We start from the raw sequence: 20,496 nt of genomic DNA on the forward strand, positions 1-20,496 counted from the left end.
AAGAAAAACGAAGACAGCAAAGCAAAGGACGATGAGCGTGAGCTGCCGCCGCCACCCAACCGCTGCATGCCTCCGCGGCGCCCAGCGCGGGCCGCCGCTTCGGCTCCATCCACCTCCGACCTCCGACACTCGGCCCCCGGACCGCGGGCGCAGGCCACGGGAAGAGGCTCCTCCACGGAGGGGCCCCAAAGCAATACCTCTCGTTAGCGCTCCACTTCCGTCCTCCGGACACACGCAGACGTCAGAACTGGACACTCCCGCCCCGTGTACCCCCTTCCAGTAACTGTGAGCAACCTTAGTTCCGGAACAATAAACTCCTTCAGTGAAGACTCGGACGCAGTCTGGGGGGGAGGGGGCGGGGCGGGGAATGCCCGCTCCGCAGCCCGCCGGCAGCTACCACGCGACCTCCCAGGGGGACGGGCCCCACCCACCCTGCCGTGCCCTGAAGCGGGCGCAGGGGGCTGCCTCCCACAGAGGCGGGCAGTTCGGATGCCAGCGGGGGCTGGGGGTGCCTGACACTCCCTGCCAGGCTCATGCCTGACCAGCTGTGACCAGCTTGTGCCTGGTGTCGGTCTCTGGAGAGGAGTAACAGCGCAGGGCTGGAAGGGAGACGGAGGGCGCAGGGTGTCAGGACCCCTCGTCCCCCCAGCCCACACAGGGCCCCAAGTGTGCACTGGATTGTGGGCGGTGGTGTGGTGGCTGCGCGTGGCCCAGGCCCTGTCCCTCAGGCCACGGGACCCTGCCCATTCCGGGGGGCAGCAGAGGGGCGCAGGGGCAAGGCTGGCACTCCCTGCCTGCTGAGTCCATCCCTCAGCCCTGACTCCAGAGCTGTGAGGTCAGCAAGGGGGGACCCGTTCAACCCTTCTGCAGTCACAGTACCAGCCGTTATCAGATGTGAGCACTGTCCCCACATCACTCCCATAAGGACCTGAGAGCAGGGACCATCATGAAGGATCCTCTAAGACCCCTTCACCGAGTCCCCTGATACATGCACAGTCCATACCAGTGACCAATGCCCCAGGGCCCAGATCACAGCCCTCGGGGCCATGACCCACAGTGACCACACACACCCTTGGGGCTATGACCCACAGTGACCGATGCCCCAGGGCCCTGATCACAACCCTCGGGGCCGTGACCCACAGCAACCAGACACAGCCTTGGGCCCCTCAAAGCTGTGACCTGACGGTGACGAGGCCCCTGGGCAGCCCTCTGTACTGTGCTTTGGGCCAGTCTGTGTGGTGGAACCACACGCCGGGGGCACGAGTAGGCCAGGACCCCGAGGAAGTCAGATATCCTGGCCCTGCCTTGCACCGCCGGCTATGTGAAGAGCAGACACTCCCTGCGGCCCGAGGTCACTGCAGCTCCGGGGAACAGCCCCTCCCCGGCCCCGGTTCTGGCCCCCAGCGCCCCCTGCAGAGCGGGAAGACAGGGTCGGTGCGGAGGGGCTGGGGGTCCTGCGTACCTGGGCCCCAAGGGCCAGCTTCTTGGGTCTCCCTCCAGCGAGTGTCCGCTGCCTGCTGGGCCCAGGGATGGGGCCCCGCAAGTCCCCAAGACGCACACACAGGCACTGACCTGACAGGATTCTTTTTATTCCCACCAAGCAGGTGAGTGGAGCAAGCGTGCCGCCCGCCCTCCCGGCCACTGGCTCCACGCGAGGCCCTGGGCCCCACACGTTCTGGACAGAGGCCTCCTGGGGAACAGGGTCCGGAGGAGAGACCAGGGCGGCAGGCCCTGGCCGCCGAGAGTCAGATCCAGGCGCGGCTGGGGGAGGGAGGGATGCCTGGAAGCGTCCAAGCAGACCGCGAAGCCAGCACCCGGGGCCGGGCGCGTCCTCCGATGAGCCCCGAGAGCGGGGAGAGCCCGCGCCTGGCAGCTGGGCCCCACGGCTGCCCGCACACCGGGGCCGTCAGCGCAGCCGGCGTCCCCTCGCAGGCCTCCTGCCGAGCACGCCCCGCGCGTGTGCGCACACGCAGCCCCGTCACCGTCTCTGCACACGCGCGCCGGGGCCGGGGCTCACCTCTCCTTCACGTGGTTCTGTGCCCCTGCGCCCGCGCCGGCCCCCTCCCCGCCGGCCCCGCTGCACAGCACCTCCGTGAGGTCGTCCATGACCGCGGTCTCTTTGGGGTCGAGCAGGTTGAACTCGCGGGCGAAGAGGATGAAGTGCACGTAGAGCGTGTTGAGGTGGGCGTGCAGCTCCAGGGCCAGCGTCTCCTTGAAGTGGGCCGAGTAGATGTGGGCCAGCACGTGGAACAGGTACCTGCAGATCCGCCTCACCAGCGACTCGAAGGAGCTGGGGAACTCCCGCCCTGGGGGGCAGGCGTGTCACTGGGGCGCCCCTCCCCGGCCTCGCCCCGACCCTGCGCTCACCTACCGTACTTGGTGGGGAACACGTCCTCGTCGGTGACCAGCTTCTGCACGGAGCTCATGACGAAGTCCACGTACTGGGGCGCTGTGCACTTCACCTTCCGGCCCCGCTCGTCGTACCAGTGGTACTGCCTGTGGGCACAGGCTGTCACCCCAGGCCCAGCGGGGACAAGGCCCAGGCCTGGCAGGAAGTCCTCAACCAACAGTGCGGCCCTGGCCAGTCCCTGGGTCCAGCCCCCCGCGGGGGGCAGGGGAGATGGGCCGGCTCGGGCACACCAGCTGTGCATGCATCTATGTCCCCATGACCCCTGACCCCCAGAACACACAAGGCCAAGTCCCCCGGTCCTTACCTCCTGGGGACCGGCCCTGCCCAGACATGCGGCTCCCGGGCCTCCACCCTCACCAGGCACTCAGCCTGGACCCGTGGGGGAGGTACCCAGGGGCAGCCCTCAGGGACCCCTTCCCTGGCCCCACGTGCTGTCAGGACGGTGGGCCCACCTGTTCCCTGGCCAGCCCAGCCCCAACCGAGGCGAGACCACTGAGCCCTGAGCTGCCTGCATGGGACCACCCTGGGGCACCAGGAGGGAGACAGGCCCAGCCGCCCCCAGGCCACCCTCCAGGGAAGCCCATGGGAGCTCCAAGCTGCCCAGGACCAGCAGAGACACAGAAGCTCCCAGCAGCACCAGCTGGTCCTGTGGGGTGGGGACACCGGCCAGGACGTGCTCCGGATTCCTTGGGGTCCAGCCCCACCCGGGAACAGGCTAGGGCTGCGGCCTCCTGGACTCAGCGCCCTGCTCTCAGCTGGGTCTGCTCCACTGGACAAGGCTTTCTCCTGAGTGGGCAATGGGCCTGTTTCTCGGCAAGGCTGAAGTGGCCGCCAGTGGGCACCTCAGCCTGCGGCTGTCAGGCCTAGGACACCCGGCTCTGGCTCACTCGAGGCAGGACAGGCCCCAGCTGCACTGCTGGGCCACGAGTGACAGCCAGGTAGAAATGAGCCGTGACCACGAGTGACACCCACGGGGCCCTGGCAGGCCAGAGGTGCCAGCCTGTGGCTGGAGAGAACACTGGGAGAGTTTGCCCCAGACAGTGCCTCCTCAGCGTTCAGTGCCCTGCCAGGGCCACACTGGCCCGGGGCAGCGCTGGGACGGTCACACAGGGCACTCCGTGCTGCCGTCCGCCACGGCCAGCCCAGGCTGACCGCAATATCTGGGGGGCCAAGGACTCCTTCCTCTCTTCAGCTGGACCACAAGCCCAGGCGGTCCCAGGGACCCTTTCCTCCAGCCTTTAAGAGGGCGGACTCCCTATTCTATGCGTCCTGTCTGCGGCACTTCAGGGTCTGTCTCCCCCCCCACCCCCCAGGGGCTCCTAAGCTATTCCTGCACCCAGAACCTCCACTCCCTGCCCTGCTCTCCTCCCCACACCCCTCACTGCTATTTCTTTCCCGGAACTTCCCCTCCCTCCACCCCTCCCCTCCCTCCACCTTATTCACGGCCCTGAACCTTCCCTCCCTGCCCTGCTCTCCTCCCCACACCCCTCCCTGCTATTCCTTCCCGGAACTTCCCCTCCGGGTCCTCCTCTGCTCCTCCCCTCCCTACATTTGTCCCTGCCTCTCCCGTCCCTACATCCCTACTATCCCGCTCCCTGAAGCCCCCACTGCCCCTCCCCTCCCGACACCCCTCCTTGCTGCTCTCCCCTGCACCCCTTCCTCCTCCTCACACCCCTCTGTGTGCGGGCCGGCCTCACCCAGGGTTCACCCCTCAGGAAACTCCCTGACAGGCTGGGTTTGGGGACTGGCCTTGCCCTCTGAGAAGTCGATCCCAAGGGCGCAGCCCTCTAACGTCCTTCGACTCCAGGAGGGTCAGTGCTGTTCTAGCTCCTGAGGACGGCAGCTTCCGTTCCTCGCCGGAGCTCTGCCGTCTTCGCCAAGACACGCTCACATCCTGCTGAGGCTTGGAGCAGCCTCATCGCGTGGGGCCCACGTCAGGCGGCTCAGACGTCAGCAGCCCCTGCACTGCCCAGAGGGCCGTGACACCGGTCCTCTCGCAGGGCGAGGGCAGGGCCGTGCGTAGGGTGCAGCGGCTGATGCTGCTGACACCGGCTCTGCACGCGGTCCTCGCCCCAGCAGGCCTGCCCCTCCTCAGACCGGCCCCATGCTCTCGCGGCCTCCGCGTGTCTCCCGGCGGCTCGGAGCTCACGGTGGGGGCTGCCCGACTCCAGGCACCACGGGGCACTTCGGACAGCCCAGCCTGGCACTCTGCGCCAGCCAGCACGCGGCCTGTCCCCACCCGCCCCAGGGCCGGGCACTCCCACTTGGTCACATGGGACTTCCTGCATGCCGCCTCCCCCCTCTGGTCACCAGTGGAGTGGACATGGTCTCCATGCCGTCCTGCAGCTGTGCCTTCCTACACACCCGCCCCTCCCGCACGCCGGCCTCCAGCGCAGTCTCACTCCCAAGGGAGCTTTCCCAGCACACTGGCGCGAGAAGCCCCGGCCCTGCCACTGTGGCTACATGGGGGCTGGGGACCCTGCTCACTGAGTCAGCACCAGGAGGGGGAGGAGGAGAGGGGAGGCCACCCGACCACCCCCACTCACGTGTTGCACACGGCCATGGTCTGGCAGGCCTCCCCGGTGCAGAACTCGGAGATGGTGCTATACTGAAGGTTCACGTGGTGGAAGAACGTTGTCGCTGTGGGAAAAGGGGCATGAGGACCTGCAGTCCGTTCCGTGCCCGGTCCCCTTGCACAGAGCAGGCACAGGCCACAAAGGGCTGGGCGCCGGCCCTGCATGGGCCTGGGGGGGATGACGCCCAGCTGTGCTCCCTCAGGACGTGGAGCCAGGACAGGGGGTCCCAGGCCTCTGGGAAGGACCAACGCCCACGGAGAATCCCCAGGCAGGCGCACAGTTTCATCTGGGACCCTGGGGCTGAGCCACGGGGCGGTGGGGAGGGAGGGGAAGGCCTTGCCCTGCACACATACATGCATGTGGGTACGCACTCATACGTGCACACGAACACATGACATACACCAGTAGGTACACACCTAAGCATGACCACACAGATATGCACACACAAGCACACGAACATGCACACATGAGCACACGCGCACACACAAGTGCATACTTGCCCATGAGCACACGTACATACAAAAGCATGCACGTAAGCACACATGCACATAAGCATATATACACACGAGCAGGCACATTCATGCACACACGCACACACATGCGCACATGAGCACACACAAGCACACACACGAACACATACATGCACACATGAACACACGTGTGCACTAGCGTACATACATGCATGCACAGGAGCGCACACATGCACATAGGTGCAACACACACGTACACGCACACACACACACGCAGACGCACAAGGCACCCCGGGGGGCCGCCCACACACGCACTATTGCTCGCCAGCCACTCGTTGAGGTCGATCTCGCGGGGCAGCACCACCAGCTCCTTGAAGGCGAAGTCGGTGACCCTGGCCTTGGTGTACTCGGGCTCCAGGTACACTTTCTTCTCCTCGGCTGCAGGCTTCTTCCCGTTGGGCTTGGCTTTGGACTTCCTGGAAGACACGTGGGGGTCACAGATGAAAGAGGGGCTTCTGGACGCCGAGGGGGCAAGGGGACCCCCAGCCCATCACCACCAGGTCCCGGCCTGCTGTTCTCCGGTAGCTCTGGATCCCTGCGGGTGATGCCTCTTCCAGGGAACGCTCACAGTCCCCCACGTGGGACGGGTCACCTGGTGGCGCCTCCTGCAGGCAGAGCCCAGAGCAGACCTGGGGACATGCCCGCAGACAGGAGCAGCCTGGAGGTCCCCAGGCCACAGCAGGGAGGGGCAGAGGCGAAGGACTGCCGCCCACTCTCGGCAGGAAGGTGTCAGCCTGCCCTTGGGCTTGGGGGAACAGTCCCTGCGCCCCACCACAGCTCCTTTGCTCTTCCTGCCTAGAAAGTTCTCATGGTTTACTCGAGAGAAGAAAGGAAACAGCTCTGCAGTGCCGGGACATTCCCTCTGGCTCGCTCCGCACAGCTTTGCCTTAAAAGGCGCCACACTCCACTCGGGCACGGCTGCGTGCCCAATGCCAGGCGGGTGGCAGCGTGCTGGGAGCCAGAGCGGGCCGAGAAGGGGGGCCTGGGGGAGACTGGACAGACCCCGGGGTCTGCCGGGAGCCGAGGGCCTGCACTCCACCACCCAGGCCACCCTGTCTACAAACCCGTGCCTGCCACAGGGTCCCTGAGCCCACAGCCCCCACAGCCCTGGCTCCGCAGGACCGCCCCGGCGCCCCAGCCCCCATCTCTGGCCAGCCCCTCCCACGTGCCTGGCACGGGGGCTGACTGGCTGGGTGCCAAGCCGGGGGAAGGCTGGAGAGGCATCACCAGGGCTGCCCCCACACCGGGGCTCCCCTCTGCAGGCATCTTCCAGAATGCCCCAAGCTGCACCTGGCGAGGACACTGGCCTGGTGGCACCACAGAGGGGCAGGAGGAGGAGGGGCCCAGGGCCCGGATGGGCCTGTCCACCACATGGACACATAAACACACACACACGCGCACAAACAGGCGCAGGAGCACACTGGAATGCAGGAGGGCAGACAGGTGTAGCGGGGAGATAGAGGCACGCGCAGGAGGGCAGGCGCACACAGTGGGAAGGCAGGAAGACACAGTGGGAAGGCAGGCGCACGTGGTGGAGCCTGAAGTCCCAGGGAGATCAGAGGCACGAGGTGGAAGCAGGCGCACAGAACCTGCAGCTCCGAGTCCCTGCCGCCCCGCCCCGCCTCCGGCACAGAACAGACACCCGGAGCCGCGGCTGTGACCCCTTGCACAGCAGCGCAGGGCAGGGCAGGGCCAGGGAGGGTCCAGTGGAGTGAGCTCAACTCCCAGAGCCAAGAGTGGGTCCCAACAGCAACCCCACCTGCGAGTCCGAGTCCAGCTCCCCTGTCAGGGCCCCTGGCGGGCGCCAGCCGCAGGCAAGGAGGAAGGAGCGGCTGGCCACAGCACAGACCGTCCGGGGAGAGCACTCCCAGCCTGACTGCCCACTGCTCGCTCTCTGCGGCACGAACCCCGCGCCACCAGGGCCAGGAGGAGGTGACACGAGTGACCCAGCGCAAAGGCCAGGGAGGCGGTGTGGCGTGCACAGAAAGCCGGGCCCACCCCCCCTCCCCTGCTGTGCCCATTCACGTCCATGCCCAGGCCCAGCCCCGCTGTGGCCACCCCGTGTCCACCCCCAGGTCCACCCCCTCTGTGCCCGCCCCCCACCGCAGAACCCGGGCTCCACAAGGCTTCACCAACACAAGGACCAAAGCAACCTCAAGAAAAGAAAATCTGAACTAAGGACAGAGCCCCTCCTGGGGCAGAGCAGGTGTGGGTGGCAGGACCTGAGCAAAGCACAGCCCGGCTCCACGTGAGGGAGCGTGAGGGCACATGTGAGGAAGACAGCCCCAAGTCCTGGCCTGGCACCGTGCGGTTCCTGAAGCCCCAGGGGCCTGACCCCCCACATCCTCGGGCCTGGCAGGCTGAGGGGCTCTGAACCCCAGGCACCACAAAAACCCCAACACAAACCGACTCTCCCAACCCTGTGGCCCAGCAAACCCTGCGGCCCGCAGCCCGGCCTGGTCCCAGGAGGCAGGTCCCAGAACAGGAGCCGCCACGTTTCGGAAACCTCTGGAGGAAAACGTCCTTGATCGGACGCAGGGTGAGATCAGCCGCATCCCACTGCAGAGTGCCCCAAGCCGGGAGCTCACCAGCGTCCACTGAGGACAAGGGCAAGGTGCCCCTGCCCTCCCCACACACCACAGGGCACAGGTCCGGATGCTGCAGGCAGCGACCAGCACGCCGTGGCCCCTGTGCCTTCAGCCACGACAGATGTTTCAAGGTCAGCAACGGACCGAAGGAGAGATACACAAGACTTCTCCCGGGAAGCGTGGAGCGGCCAGGCCCAGATAAAGGGGGTCGGCCCCACGGAGCCGTGCGGGAGGGCGCCCGCCGTGGCCACCCTCGCCAGGCTGCAGTGCTGACACTCAGGGCAGCATCCCCAGAGCCCCCAGCTAGCACCGGCTCCCCCGACCCAGGGTGCAGACCAGGGCAGCTCCGAGGCGCCAGCTCACTCTGACCACTGTCCAGAGTCCCGAGAAGAGCCACAGGGCAGCAGCAAAGTGGGCGTGGACACACATGGAATCAGCACCACGAGCAGGCCAGGGTCTAAGGCAGAAGCTGTAGGGCAGAATCCAGAGGAGAGTCCAGTACACTCAGGTAGCAGTGCTGGACACTGGCGTCCACCAGGAGGGCCAGACAGGCCGAGAGTGGTGGGTGGGGCGAGTCTTCACACCGGTCCTCACACAGAGCTGCACACGGCCCTCAGACTTCCTGTCACAGAAATACTAAGGGAAGCTCACCAACACGGGGTGGGGTGCCAGGAGGGGTGACAGGCCCAGGAGGACTGACTGGGGGCCCAGGAGGGGTGACGGGGCCAGGAGGGATGACTGGCACAGGAGGGGCTGAGTAGGGGCCCAGAGTGGGTGCAACGGGCCCAGATGGAGGCTTGGCTGGATGGTCAGATACGTGTGACTCTGGAATGAATCAACGAGGCAGATGTGAAAACCAGTGTCTCGCGGGTCATCCAGAAGCCCAGGTGACAACCTGGCTGGGGGCTGGGAGCTGGGGGCTCGGGAAGGGGCAGTCTGTGGACTGAAGCCCCCACCCTGTGGGGAGCAGGCTGGGCTGAGGGACTGTCACTGGTATGGGAGGCCCTCTGCACATGTGCACAGTCATGTACAGATACATGCACAGATGTGCACACATGTTCAGACATGTACAGACGCATAGATGCGTACACATGCAGATACGTGCAGTCATAGAGAGATGCACACACATGCACACACGGATGTGCAGGCAGACACGTGTCGGTGTGTATGCACGCAGACACGTAATCATACAGATGTGTATAGAGACAGGGGGCATACAGAGACATGACTGCAGACACACATGCACACGCACGTACGCAGACACGCACACACTCAAGACACGTGAACAGACGTGCCCACAGATGCAGAAACCCTGACAGGTACAGACACAGAGGCAAGCTTTCAGGCACATACACACATGGAGAGATGCACAGGTGTGTACAGAGACACGGCTCACGTACACACAGGCCCTGACGCGCAGGTCTCAGCTCCACCCAGCTGCCCGCAGGCCTGTCCAGGACAGACCCTGGAAGGGCGCATGGGGCAGGCGAGCGCAGCGAGGCCGCCTGGCCCCCCGCAGCCCACTGTGCCTGCCCACGGGCGCTCTGTGAGGTGCCACGCCCCGCGGCCCCTTCCAGCCCCTGCCCAGGCAGGCAGGCACCAAGCCCAGGGCCCCGCCCTCCTCACTGCAGGAGGCGGGCACAGCCCAGGGCAGGGCCAAGACAGCCAGTGAGAGTCGGAATGGGAAATGGCAGAGGCCACGCCTGGGAGGGGAGGGCAGGCGGGAGCCACGCCAGTTCCCAGGGGCAGCTCACGAGGCCTGGGGGGGCCAGACCCGGGACCCCACGTGACCACAGCGCAAGGCCCCACTCTGGCCACTGGCCATCCCCGGGGCTGCCTGAGGCTCTGGAGAGACGGACACCAAAGGGGCCTCGGGACAGGCCTGCCACCCCACCCAAGCCGGCATTGCCGCCTCTCTCCCGGCACAAAGAAAGTGGGGTGCAGTCAGGGAGCCACTACCCGGAAGGCCCCTCCCAGGTGAGACCTGCCCCCAGGCCTGGGGACGCGGGAAGCGAGTCACTCGGCACCACACGGCTGAGTCTGGGCCCTGCTTCCTGCCACACTGGCCGGAAGCTGCAGGGGCCGGGCAGGGCCTCGTGACCGCAGCCCCCGGCAGCCAGGCGGGGCCCCGCGTCCAGCCCTGACCTGCACCGGGCCCTGAAACGAGTCTCCGTGTGTGCCCGTGTACATGCCCGCGCGTGCCTGGGATGAATCCGTGTGACCAAGTGCATGCCATGTGTGGCCGCGTGGGCGCACACCCAGCGACCTGAGGCCGGGGAGCAGCAGCTCTGACTGGCTGGCGGTGGGCCGCCTCCCACTCGCAGGCTCGCTCGCTGCGGGCACGGCCCTCCCCGGGCCAGAGCGGGTGAGAAGCGGCCCTGGGCTGGCCCTCGGCAGGGCTGGAGCCACCTCCTGGCCCCGTGCTCAGACAGGAGCAGGTGGGGGGGGGCAGGGAAGAACCCGACTGGCCCCTCAGAGGGTCCATGTGCAAGCACCACCTCGGGCTGTTCCGACACAAGCCCTCCAGGCTGGGATCCCCTGCTCTGCCCCGTCGGCCCCAGGCCCACGGAAATCTCCAGTGTCCGATCCCTCCGGCAGTGTCCTCGGCGACCCCCCAGGCCGCGTCAGATGGGGTAGGGACAGGATGGGGGAGGACACACCTGGAGGACCCCCGGGTAGGGAGCTGGGCTGGGCAGGGAGGCAGCAGGCACAAGCCCTGTCCCCATGGCTGGCAGGGTCCCAACCACCGACAGCCTCAGCTCCACGGACAGTACAGGCCACCACCCTCAAGGAGATTCTGGACCACCAGGTGGGCTGTGGGCAGCAGAGGGGCTGGCAGACAGCTGAGCTTCCTGGGGGGGCAGCGCGGCACAGGGGCACACATGGTGGGGACAGACAGAGGCGGCCCGCCCTGTCTCGGCCCTGCGCCACGTCAGAACCCGCACACGCAGGCCCCCTGACACGGAGACACCCTCTGCGGGCGTGGCACGTCAGGGACCCTGACGTGGGAAGGCACCTGCCCACCCCCCGCCCACTGCCTCCTTCCTCTCTCCCGTTTATTCTCGGTCTCATTGTTCCACTTCCTGCTCCGGGCACATCCCTGGAGGAATCGGTGGAAAGCGTCTTGGCGCCCCTCCAGGGCCGCACCCTCCTTTCCTCCCGGCCTTCCTCAGGGGGCAGCCGAGGACCGAGTCACGCAAGCCCACAGCCAGCTGGGGACGTCCCCAGCTCCAGCCGCCACCAGTATGACGGTGCACTGGGCAGAGAGCAGCCGGCCAGACCCTCCCTCGCAGTTCCCCAAGGCTGCTCCGGGTATGGAGCCCGAGACAAAGGTCCCCTGGGTCCCGGCTCAGCTGAGAAGCACGTGGACAGGCCGGGCAGCTCCAGCATCCCCGAGGACACGGGCTCCAGCAGGGGCACAAGCGAGGGCCACAGCTGGAGGCCCAGGGCCAGGTCCGTCCCCACGGCTGTGGGGTCTGCCTGCAGACAGAAGGTCCTTCCCGGTAAGAGGCCACAGAGCCCCCACTGGCCCAGCCCTGAGAGACCCCCTGGACAGGCCCTGGGTGGAGAGACAGCAGCAGAGTAGCCTCTGGGCTGACGGCAAAGCTTGGCGTTCCACTGCTGCTGGTGGCTCGACACTCGGACCCCGCGGGAAGCAAGTCAGCACGGTGGCACGTAAATTACACCTGGAGGACGCTGCAGTCACCAGCACGCTCAGCCTGCTGACCTCACAGCCAGACTCCGCCTTGGCCACCGGCACTGACTCCCTGCCGGGAGGCAAGGCACAGGGAAAATAGCGCAGGGCGGCCCGAGCCCGCAGAGACGAGCTCGGACAGGGCAGCCGCCCAGCCGCACTCCACTCTCCTGCTGCGGCCAGAGCTGCGCTCGGGGTCCCTTGGGTGTGTGGGTGCCCTGGGGGCTCCAGGACAAGGAACCTGGCCGGCCCCTGTGCCGTCTCTTCTGCCTCTCAAACTGGGGTGTCGATCCCAGATGGGGTCACAGGACTGAAAATCTTAACAATAAAAAGAATCTCTCTGACCCTCGGCGGAGGTCTACTGTGTAAGTCACAAGTGCGTTTTACATGCCTCCATGGGGGGGGGGGCTGAAGGCCTCGGGTGAGGGCTCCCTCCTGCCCCAGGTGGGGGTTGCCGGAACGCTCCCCGGCAGGGAGGGAAGGGCGGGTGCTCCTGACTTCCTAGGAACTGCTCTTTGGGCGTTCATGCCCTACCCTACGGCACCGCCTGCCCACCTCCTCCCGCAGGGGAGCTCAGCCGGGCACGGAAGGGCAGACGGCACCATCCTCAGCCAGGACGCGCTCCCTGTGGACAGACAGACCAGCCACCACCTCCTCCAACAGCAAGCACCGTGCCAAGCAGAGGGAAGGTTCCGGAGCACCCGGCAGGGTGCGGGCGTCTCAGCACCCACAAGCAAGTCCCCACTCGCGCCAGCCGCGCCGGAACCGGGCTGAGATAAGGCGAGCGTTACTCAGCAGCCAGCCAGGCTTTCCAGGGGGCGGCCGGCTCAGGGCCCCGAAGGCAGGCGGGGCTGCCAGCTCCCTCCAGGTCACCTGAGACGGAGCAGCGACAGCCCAGAACCAGATCCCGCACAGCCAGGCTGACACTGAGCGCTGGGGATTAGCAAGAAAACAGTTCCTCCGCTCACGCTCACGGGGTGAAACCCAAGAAAAGGATCAGGCGGCCTGAGGCGGCAGGGAGGTGCAGGGCGGGCCGGCCGGTCCCGTTCTGGGGGTCTCTGCGCCCAGCCCTCGCCCCTGACGCCACAGCTACCTGCTGCTTCCCGTCTCCCACCGCGAGGCAGGGGAGGGGAGCCCACGAGCCCACCAACTCAAGCCTCCTGCAAGTGGATCCAGACGAGTCTGGGGGTGACAGCCACAGTCACAGAGCTCAGGATCCCCTAAGAACTCAGGAGCCTTGAGTGGTCCGAAAGACAGCGAGCACCCCGGGCTTCACACTCACAGTCCCACTCACCTGCCCCTCACCCCCCAGGCCTCACACACCCGCAGCCATGCACAAGCGCCGTCAGGTACACCCGCGGCCCCATGCACCCCAGTCCGCACACCCGCAGTCTCACACCCCAGGTCTCACAAGCCCGCACACCCACAGCCCTGCACAACCGCAGACTCGCACACTCACAGCCCCGCACACCCCTGCACACCCGCAGAGCACCCTCCCTCCCTGGGCCGGGCCAGGTGCCGTCACCGAGCAGCCCGGTCAGGGTCAGCAGAGCCCGGCCAGGAGCCCCCCGAGGCCCGCGCTCGCCGGGGCGCCCCTCCCGCCCCGCCTCTCCTCCCTCCGGCCTGTCCAGGCTCCACCCGGCCACGGCCAGGGCAAGAGCTGACCCCGGCGGTGCCACTCAAGGCCCGGGCCGCGCAGCCGCAGCGGCACCGCCCGGGCCAGGCGGGCCGGGACAACTGTCAGGAGGCGGCGGCCGCCGGTCCAATTCCGAGAGGCGACAGGAAGCGGCCGGGAGGGCCCCACCCCGCGCCCCGGTCCCCGCGCCCGCGCCCGAGTGTCCGGCTCTCCGCGCCCCCGTCTCAGAGTGCCCGCGCCCCCCGGTCCTCGTGCCCCCTGGCCCCCGCGTCTCCAAGTGCCCCGCGCCCCCGGGTCCCCGCGCCCCACCCCGGGTCCTGGGGATCCCGCGTCTCCGACTGCCCCGCGCCCCCCGGGACCCCGCGTCTCCGAGTGCCCCGCGCCCCCGGGTCCCCCTGTCCCCTGGCCCCCAGGACCCCGCGTCTCCGACTGCCCCGCGCCCCCGGGTCCCCGCGCCCCCCGGGCCCCGGGACTCCGCGTCTCCGACTGCCCCGCGCCCCCCGGGACCCCGCGTCTCCAAGTGCCCCGCGCCCCCGGGTCCCCGTGTCCCCTGGCCCCCAGGACCCCGCGTCTCCGACTGCCCCGCGCCCCCCGGGACCCCGCGTCTCCGAGTGTCCCGCGCCCCCGGGTTCCCGCGCCCCCCAGGACCCCGCGTCTCCGACTGCCCCGCGCCCCCAGGTCCCCGTGTCCCCTGGCCCCCAGGACCCCGCGTCTCCGAGTGCGCCGCGCCCCCTGGCCCCCGCGCCCCCCGGTCCCCGCGCCCCCTGGACCCCGGGACCCCACGTCTCCGAGTGCCCCGCGCCCCCCAGGACCCCGCGTCCCCGAGTGCCCCGCGCCCCCCAGGACCCCGCGTCCCCGAGTGCCCCGCGCCCCCCAGGACCCCGCGTCCCCGAGTGCCCCGCGCCCCCCAGGACCCCGCGTCCCCGAGTGCCCCGCGCCCCCGCCCGGTCCCTCCGAGCCGCCCGCGCCCGGGTCCCGCCGGGCTCCAGAACCGGCTCCCGCGGCGCGGGCGCGAGCGGCCGCCCCCGCCCGGCCCGCGCCGGCCCGCGCCGACCCGCGCGCCCCCGGGGCCGCCCCCGGCCCGCGGAGGCGCCCCTCGCCGCCCGGGCCCGCGGCCACTCACCCCATGAGCCAGTCCATGGCTGCGGGGCCCGCGCCCGCGCCCACACGCTCGGCCTCGGCCCGGCGGCCGGAAGTAAACACTCGCCGCGCCCGCGCCGCCGGAAGTGCGCGCGCGGCCCGCCGGGAACTGTAGTCCGGCCGCGCCGCCGCTTCCGGGCTCGCCGGCCGCCCGCGCACCTGCGGCCCCGCTGTCCAGCTCCGTCCCCCGCCCTCGCTCCGGCTCCGCCCCACGCACCGGCCGCGCGCACCCACGTGTCCTGCGCCCGCCGTTTGCGCTGGGCCCTGGCCACCCGGCCCCTGGGTACCCCGTCGTTCGGCGGGGACGGCGCGCGCCCTGCGCAGGGTCAGCCCGGGCTCAAACTCCGGCACCCGGTGGTCCCCCGCCCCTCAGGAGCGGTGCCTGAGCACAGGGCCAGGAGGAACCCTGAGGACGACTGTGCGGTCCCCCCAAATGAATAAAACGGAAAGAAACTGGGGCCCAGACCGGGCTGCCTGACGCCTCTGCCCGAAGCCACCGGGCCCTGCCGGGCTGGCGGCGGGAGGGGAGCGGACAGGGGCGTGCTGAGGGCAACGGGAACAGGCCCGGAAGGAGCAGAGGTCTGCCGGGCAGGACACAGGGCGGAGAGGGGCGCTCGGCTGCCTCTCCCGGCCTCGTGGGAGAGCAGCGCCCCTGCCCCATCCCACCAGCGCTCTCCTGCTGTGGCCCTGCGGTGCTGTGGGCTGCCTGGTGGCAGGGGCGCCCGAAGGCACGCCAAGTGGTGCCCAGGGGCTCCTGGAGCAGGCAGCAGGAAGCATCCTCTCCACCTCCGCAGGAGCACCCACGCCCCACACCAACCCCTACCTTGGGGCCGACTTTGCCTCCCGGGACATTGGTCCAGCAACTCTGCTTTCACTGAGCACTGCAGGAGGAGTTCCCGCAGCCCCTCCATTGCCCCTTCCTCATGCTCCACGGGCCCCGGTTGCTCGCAGCTCCATCCCCAGTGCTGCCTTTTCCTGGCTGGAGGATTTGGATCCATGATTGAACATCCCCTGAACTACTTCTATGGCCCAGGAGATGCGGGGGAGGAGGCGTGGGGTGAGAGTGTAGGTGTGGGGATGTGGGAGCAGGGATGGGGTGAGGGTGCATGTGTGGGGGTGAAGGTATAGGTCTGTGGGGATGAGGGTAGAGGTGTGGGTGTGAGGGAAGGTGCTGGTGTGGGGTGAGGGTGAGGTGCAGTGGGGTATAGGTATAGTGCAGGGGTGAGGTGGTGAGGGTATAGGTGAGGTGAGTGAGGGTATAAGTTGCTCCACAGGTGCTCACACAGTGCCCAATGTATCCCTCTTTCGTGGATGGTGCCACCCACCCAGGGGACCCTTTGTACATCATGGCAGGGTGTGAGAGCCGGCGGCCTGCAGTGGTTCGGGGATTTCTGGACGCTCTGATTCCAGGGAGTCGGACAACTGCAGCAGTCACAGCCACTCGGAGCTTGAATCCTGCTGGATGTCCACCAGCCTTGTCCCCTGTATGGCTGGCCAGGGAGCTCAGACAGGGATGGTCAGCGGATGCTGGCTCCCTCCTCTCCCTCCAGGACTCTCCCGGGCTCAGACTGAATAAGAGTCAGGGGTTGTGGGTCCAGCCCCGGTGACAGTGAGCGTGGAGGGGACATTTGGACATAAACACCACCTCTACGCCCACGACCTAGTCCGGACCCCAGCCTGCAGAGCCTCAAGCACCATGCTGGGTGCTGGGCCCCAGCCGAGGGCCCTTGTTGCCCTCCCGGGAGCCTTCGGGGGAGAAGGGACCGTCCTTCCACAGCTGAGCCAGGCCCTTATACCCTCTGCCTCTGGAGGACCCTCTGAGCCGGTCCACCCTGCCTGGAGAGTTCCTGCCAGGCCAGGGGAGCAGGGGGAAGGTCTGTCTGGGGCACCTGCTCTGCAGTGCTCCCTCTCAGGCCCCAGTCCTCTTGCTTGGGACTCTCCGTGCCCCCATGAGCCTCAGAGGCCAGTGCAGGCTGGTTCCCCGCCCCCCCCCCCCCCCATCCCAGGTCCCCAGTCAGAAGGCTTGTTCTGGGGAGAGCTGGGTTGGTGGCCCCAGTCCTCAGCCCTCCCAGTTCAGTCCTCAACTGGGGGCGCAATTGCCGGCTTTGCGAGGGGGCTTCTAAAGATTTGGCGTGGGTGTTCCAGAAGCATCTGCTCTCAGGCACGCCACCTGGGCCAGGCCCTGGCAGATGCAGACGGACTCTGCCCGGGGCTTGCTGGAAGAGGCGGGCGCGGCAGGGGACACGCCCGGTCAGGGAGGAGCCCGGAGGTGGCCGGCGCTGTGGGCGGGGTAGGGGTCGCTTCGCAGTGCCCGGCTCTGCGGGCGGGCGATTTCCCTGGTCCGAGGGTCTGGAGACGGAGAGCAGGCGGCGCGGGCGCGCGAGAGGCCGGGCGGCGCGGGGCTGCGCTGCGCCTCGGGCTCGGGGCGGGACCGACTCCTGGAGCGCGCGGGCCTCGGACTCGAGTGGCAGTGGCCGGGGGCACTGCAGAGCCGCGCCGGCCGGGCGGAGGCGAGACGGGGGCCCTCGGCGTGCGGGGCCGGCGCAGCGATGCGCCCGCGCCCGCCTAGGACGCAAGGGCGCGCGGAGCGGGGTGCGGGAGCGCGGGAGCGGGGTTGCGGGGCGCAGGGAGCCGGGTTAGGGGGCGCGGGGGCCGGGTTCGGGGGCGCGAGCGCAGGACCGGGCTAGGGACCCCTAAGGCGGCCGCGGTGAGCCGCCCTTCCCTGGATCGCCCGTGGAGCTGGGCGGCGCGCGGGGCAGGAAGGTCTGGGGGTCGCCGCCCAGAGGGGCGCTTCCCCGGGAGCCGGGAGGTGCCGCAGCGGCGAGGCGAGGGCGGCGCGCCCCGTCCCGGGTGGGAATCCCGCCCTTGCAGTCCAGCCGCCCTGGGGGGGGGGGTTTCCTCCAGGGGAAGGGCGCCCCGGGGGTCTGTCGTCCAGCTCTGCGCCCCGCAGAGCAGGTAACCCAGCCCGGCCGGGAGGTGCCGAGGGGAAAGCAGGGCGTCCCTGGAGCCCTAAGCCTGGGAGCGTGCAGGCGTCCGTGTGGCTGGCCCCACTCAACACTCAGGAGGAGGAGGAGGAGGAGGAGGAGGAGGAGGAGGAGGAGGAGGGATTCGGTGGAGGCAGAAGCCCCTAGCCACCGTCCATCCCAAGCAGACCTGGTCCACGGCCTCCCGCCTCCCGGACACTTCCCACTCGCCCCCACTCTACCAGGACCCTCCCACACAAGTTCCAGGTTATCAGGAGTCGGGCTGAGTTCCCTGCAGGCCCCTCCTCTCTGCAGCTGCCCCTCTCCAGAAAGGCGGGCACACAGGCGGGTAAGGAGAGCCTGCACCTCAAGGACTGTCCCTATCTTAGTCCTGGTCAATGCCGGACCCCTTCCTGGACATCCCCAAGTTCGTGACTTTAGGACCTGAGAGGCTCCACCTCTGTATGGGACCCTCCTAGGCCAGCATCAAGCCCAGCCCCCACTGCCAGAGCTGCCTCATCATGTCCATGCTCTCTGTCCCTCCGTCCTCCCCTAGGTCTGCGGTGGCCCCTTGCCCTGCCCTACATGAACAAACAGCCTGTGCTCCCGGGAGCAGGGACCAGTCACCTCCCTCTTCCGCTCTGCGCCCCCAGTCTGCACCTCTCCCCAGGGCCACGACTGGGGGCTGCTGAGGGGGGCTCCAGGGCTCTGAGGACAGCTCCGCCCAGCAGCCCAAGGTCTCTCTGACTCCTGAGATGGGGCACGAGGCGGCTCCCCTCCCTCCCCTCCTCGGCTATGAAGGCTCCAGCCGGGGCTCTGAGGCTGCCAGACTGTGGTGTGTTTACTGGGCGGGCGCAGTCGACTGTCTGGCGGGAGACAAGGAGACAGCAGAGGGGCTTGGAGGAGGGGCACGTGCCTGCCACGCCCACCCGCTGGCCTCCGTCCCCGCGTTAGCATCCAAAAGGAAACCACATGCACAGAGGGACCGGAGGTGGGCTGCACTGTACACTCACCCACAACCACGTGACTCAGCCTCCCTGCCTGTCTTCCTCCCACTTCCCACCCATCCCTCTCTTCCTCTCTTCCAATACCATCCACCCGTCTATCCATCCATCCTCCCTCCAACACCTTTCATCTCTCCAAAACCCTTCTACAATCCACACATCCTGCCCTTCAACACCCAACTACCTCTGTAAGCCATCTCCTAGCACCCATCCACCCCATTCATCCACCATTCTCCGTTCCAACACCCACCCACCCACTCATTCTCCATCACTCACCAATGCTTCAGGCTGCTCACTTCCCTGGCTTACCGTGGATCCATCCACCTACACCCCCCCCACCTGTCACTCACTCTCCGCCCATCTCTCCACCCTGTCTCACACACTCACTCTCTCCCACTCAGGGAGCCTAAAATTCTGCCAATTCACTTTGTTCAGTGGAAGGAGGTCCTGATATGAAGTATTTGCGTACTGGGCATCCAAGACTCCTGAACACTGGTCGTCTGGGTGACTGCTGAAGGGCCTGGTCACCTTTCCGTCAACCCTGAGCGCCCACGTCTTTCGCATGCTTTAATTCTTGCTCCTGTGTCTTGGCAGTGAAGAGAGCCCCCAAGCCCTCGGTACCTCGCCATCGGCCCCAGGCCACACCCCACAGACCGGAAGCAGCCGGCCTCTCCTCCACCCTGAGGGCTGATGCTCAGCGCGTCTGGCATCCCAGTGGCAAGAATGCCAGCTCTGGTGGGCAGTGTCTGTGACTCCAGCTTCCTGGTGTGCAGCCCAGCAGAGGGCTCCAGGCGTCACCTGCGGACGGCACAGCTACCCACAGGCAGAGAAGCCCACGGTCTTCCCTGACCCACACCCCAAAGCACACTAGTGCCAAGGTGCTTGGCCCTGCGCTGGATAGCTGACAAAGACAAGCGAGGACCAGCATCCTGGAGACCAGGGCCAGGGACCCGACCTCGGGGACTATCAGGGACAACACATTGCCTCCCGAGCTCCCCTCAGGCACCAGCTGGCCAGTCTTGGACGGGCTGACCTCTAGGCTGACCTTTAGGAGCGGGGCCTGGGTCTAACACCTGCTCACTGCTCTGGGGGTCTCATCCTGCCCCTGCAGGGCGCCCTGAGAGAGCCCTCCGGCCCTTGGCCCCGCCCACTCCCTCCTCCAGCCAGCAGCCACTTCCCGAGGACTCACTGACTCTCAGGGGCTGCCCAGGCTATAAATAGATGTTCCCGAGCTAAAAATAGCCCCGCTGGTGGACAGGCCAGGATTCTCTCCTCTGCAGTTTTGAGGAGGAAAGATGGGGATCGGAGAGCCCGCCTCCTCGGGCCCACAGAGCCTGTCAGCTCCCGCCTCCCTCCAGCTATGACCACACCACACCTGCATGCACGGACCTGCACACGTGTGTCCACTCTGCACACCTGGTCCACACAGGTGTTCACCTGCTGCGTGCCTGGTCTTCCCACACCTGTACACGCTTGCACACGTATGCACTCACATTCGGGGGTGTTGTGGATGCTCCCTGGGAGTGGGGTGGATGACTTTTGAGTCCTTTGGGGCCAGGAGACAGCACCGTGGCTCAGACTATACCTAGCAGATGTCCATCCAGGCGTCCACCCGACACCACGTGGTCCTATGAGCACCACCCCCAGCGTGGCCCTGGCTGAGAATCACCCAGGAGACTCCAGGTCTCCTGAGCACTGCCTGGGGGGCCCTGCGCCTGTCTCTCTGTTACCTTATTCAAAGTCTCACCAGTGGACTGGATGTGTCTTTGCGTTGGGTTCCCTGAGCACTGAGGCTGTGGCCCCAAACAAAATAAAGCAAAATCAAATAAAACCTCACCACTGACGAGGAAAGGCCCTGGACACGGGGACTGCCCTCCCAACACTGCAGGGCTGCAGGGCCGTGATCCAGGCCCCCTCCCCCCACCACCATGAAGAAGGCAGCAGAGAGGCAGGGA

At 67.5% G+C, this 20,496-nt stretch overlaps 1 protein-coding gene across 2 annotated transcripts; it reads right to left on the reverse strand.

The window, feature by feature from the left end:
* Window positions 1-1,678: 1,678 nt before the first annotated feature.
* Window positions 1,679-14,641, reverse strand: MOB2 (MOB kinase activator 2). Of its 2 annotated transcripts, none has more exons than XM_056131779.1 (5): window positions 14,558-14,641; window positions 5,772-5,932; window positions 4,957-5,050; window positions 2,372-2,496; window positions 1,679-2,257 (listed from the first exon to the last, which is right to left on the reverse strand). In XM_056131779.1, the coding sequence occupies exons 1-5, from the start codon at window positions 14,572-14,574 to the stop codon at window positions 2,025-2,027; spliced, it is 630 nt and encodes a 209-aa protein (XP_055987754.1). In that variant the 5' UTR covers window positions 14,575-14,641; the 3' UTR covers window positions 1,679-2,024. The 2 variants fall into 2 exon arrangements, with proteins under 2 accessions (XP_055987754.1, XP_055987753.1); XM_056131778.1 differs by having other exon boundaries at window positions 1,743-2,306.
* Between the last annotated feature and the right edge of the window lie 5,855 nt (window positions 14,642-20,496).

Source organism: Sorex fumeus, unplaced genomic scaffold (assembly GCF_029834395.1).
Source record: "Sorex fumeus unplaced genomic scaffold, SorFum_2.1 ptg000093l, whole genome shotgun sequence".
In the NCBI taxonomy this organism is placed as follows: domain Eukaryota; kingdom Metazoa; phylum Chordata; class Mammalia; order Eulipotyphla; family Soricidae; genus Sorex; species Sorex fumeus.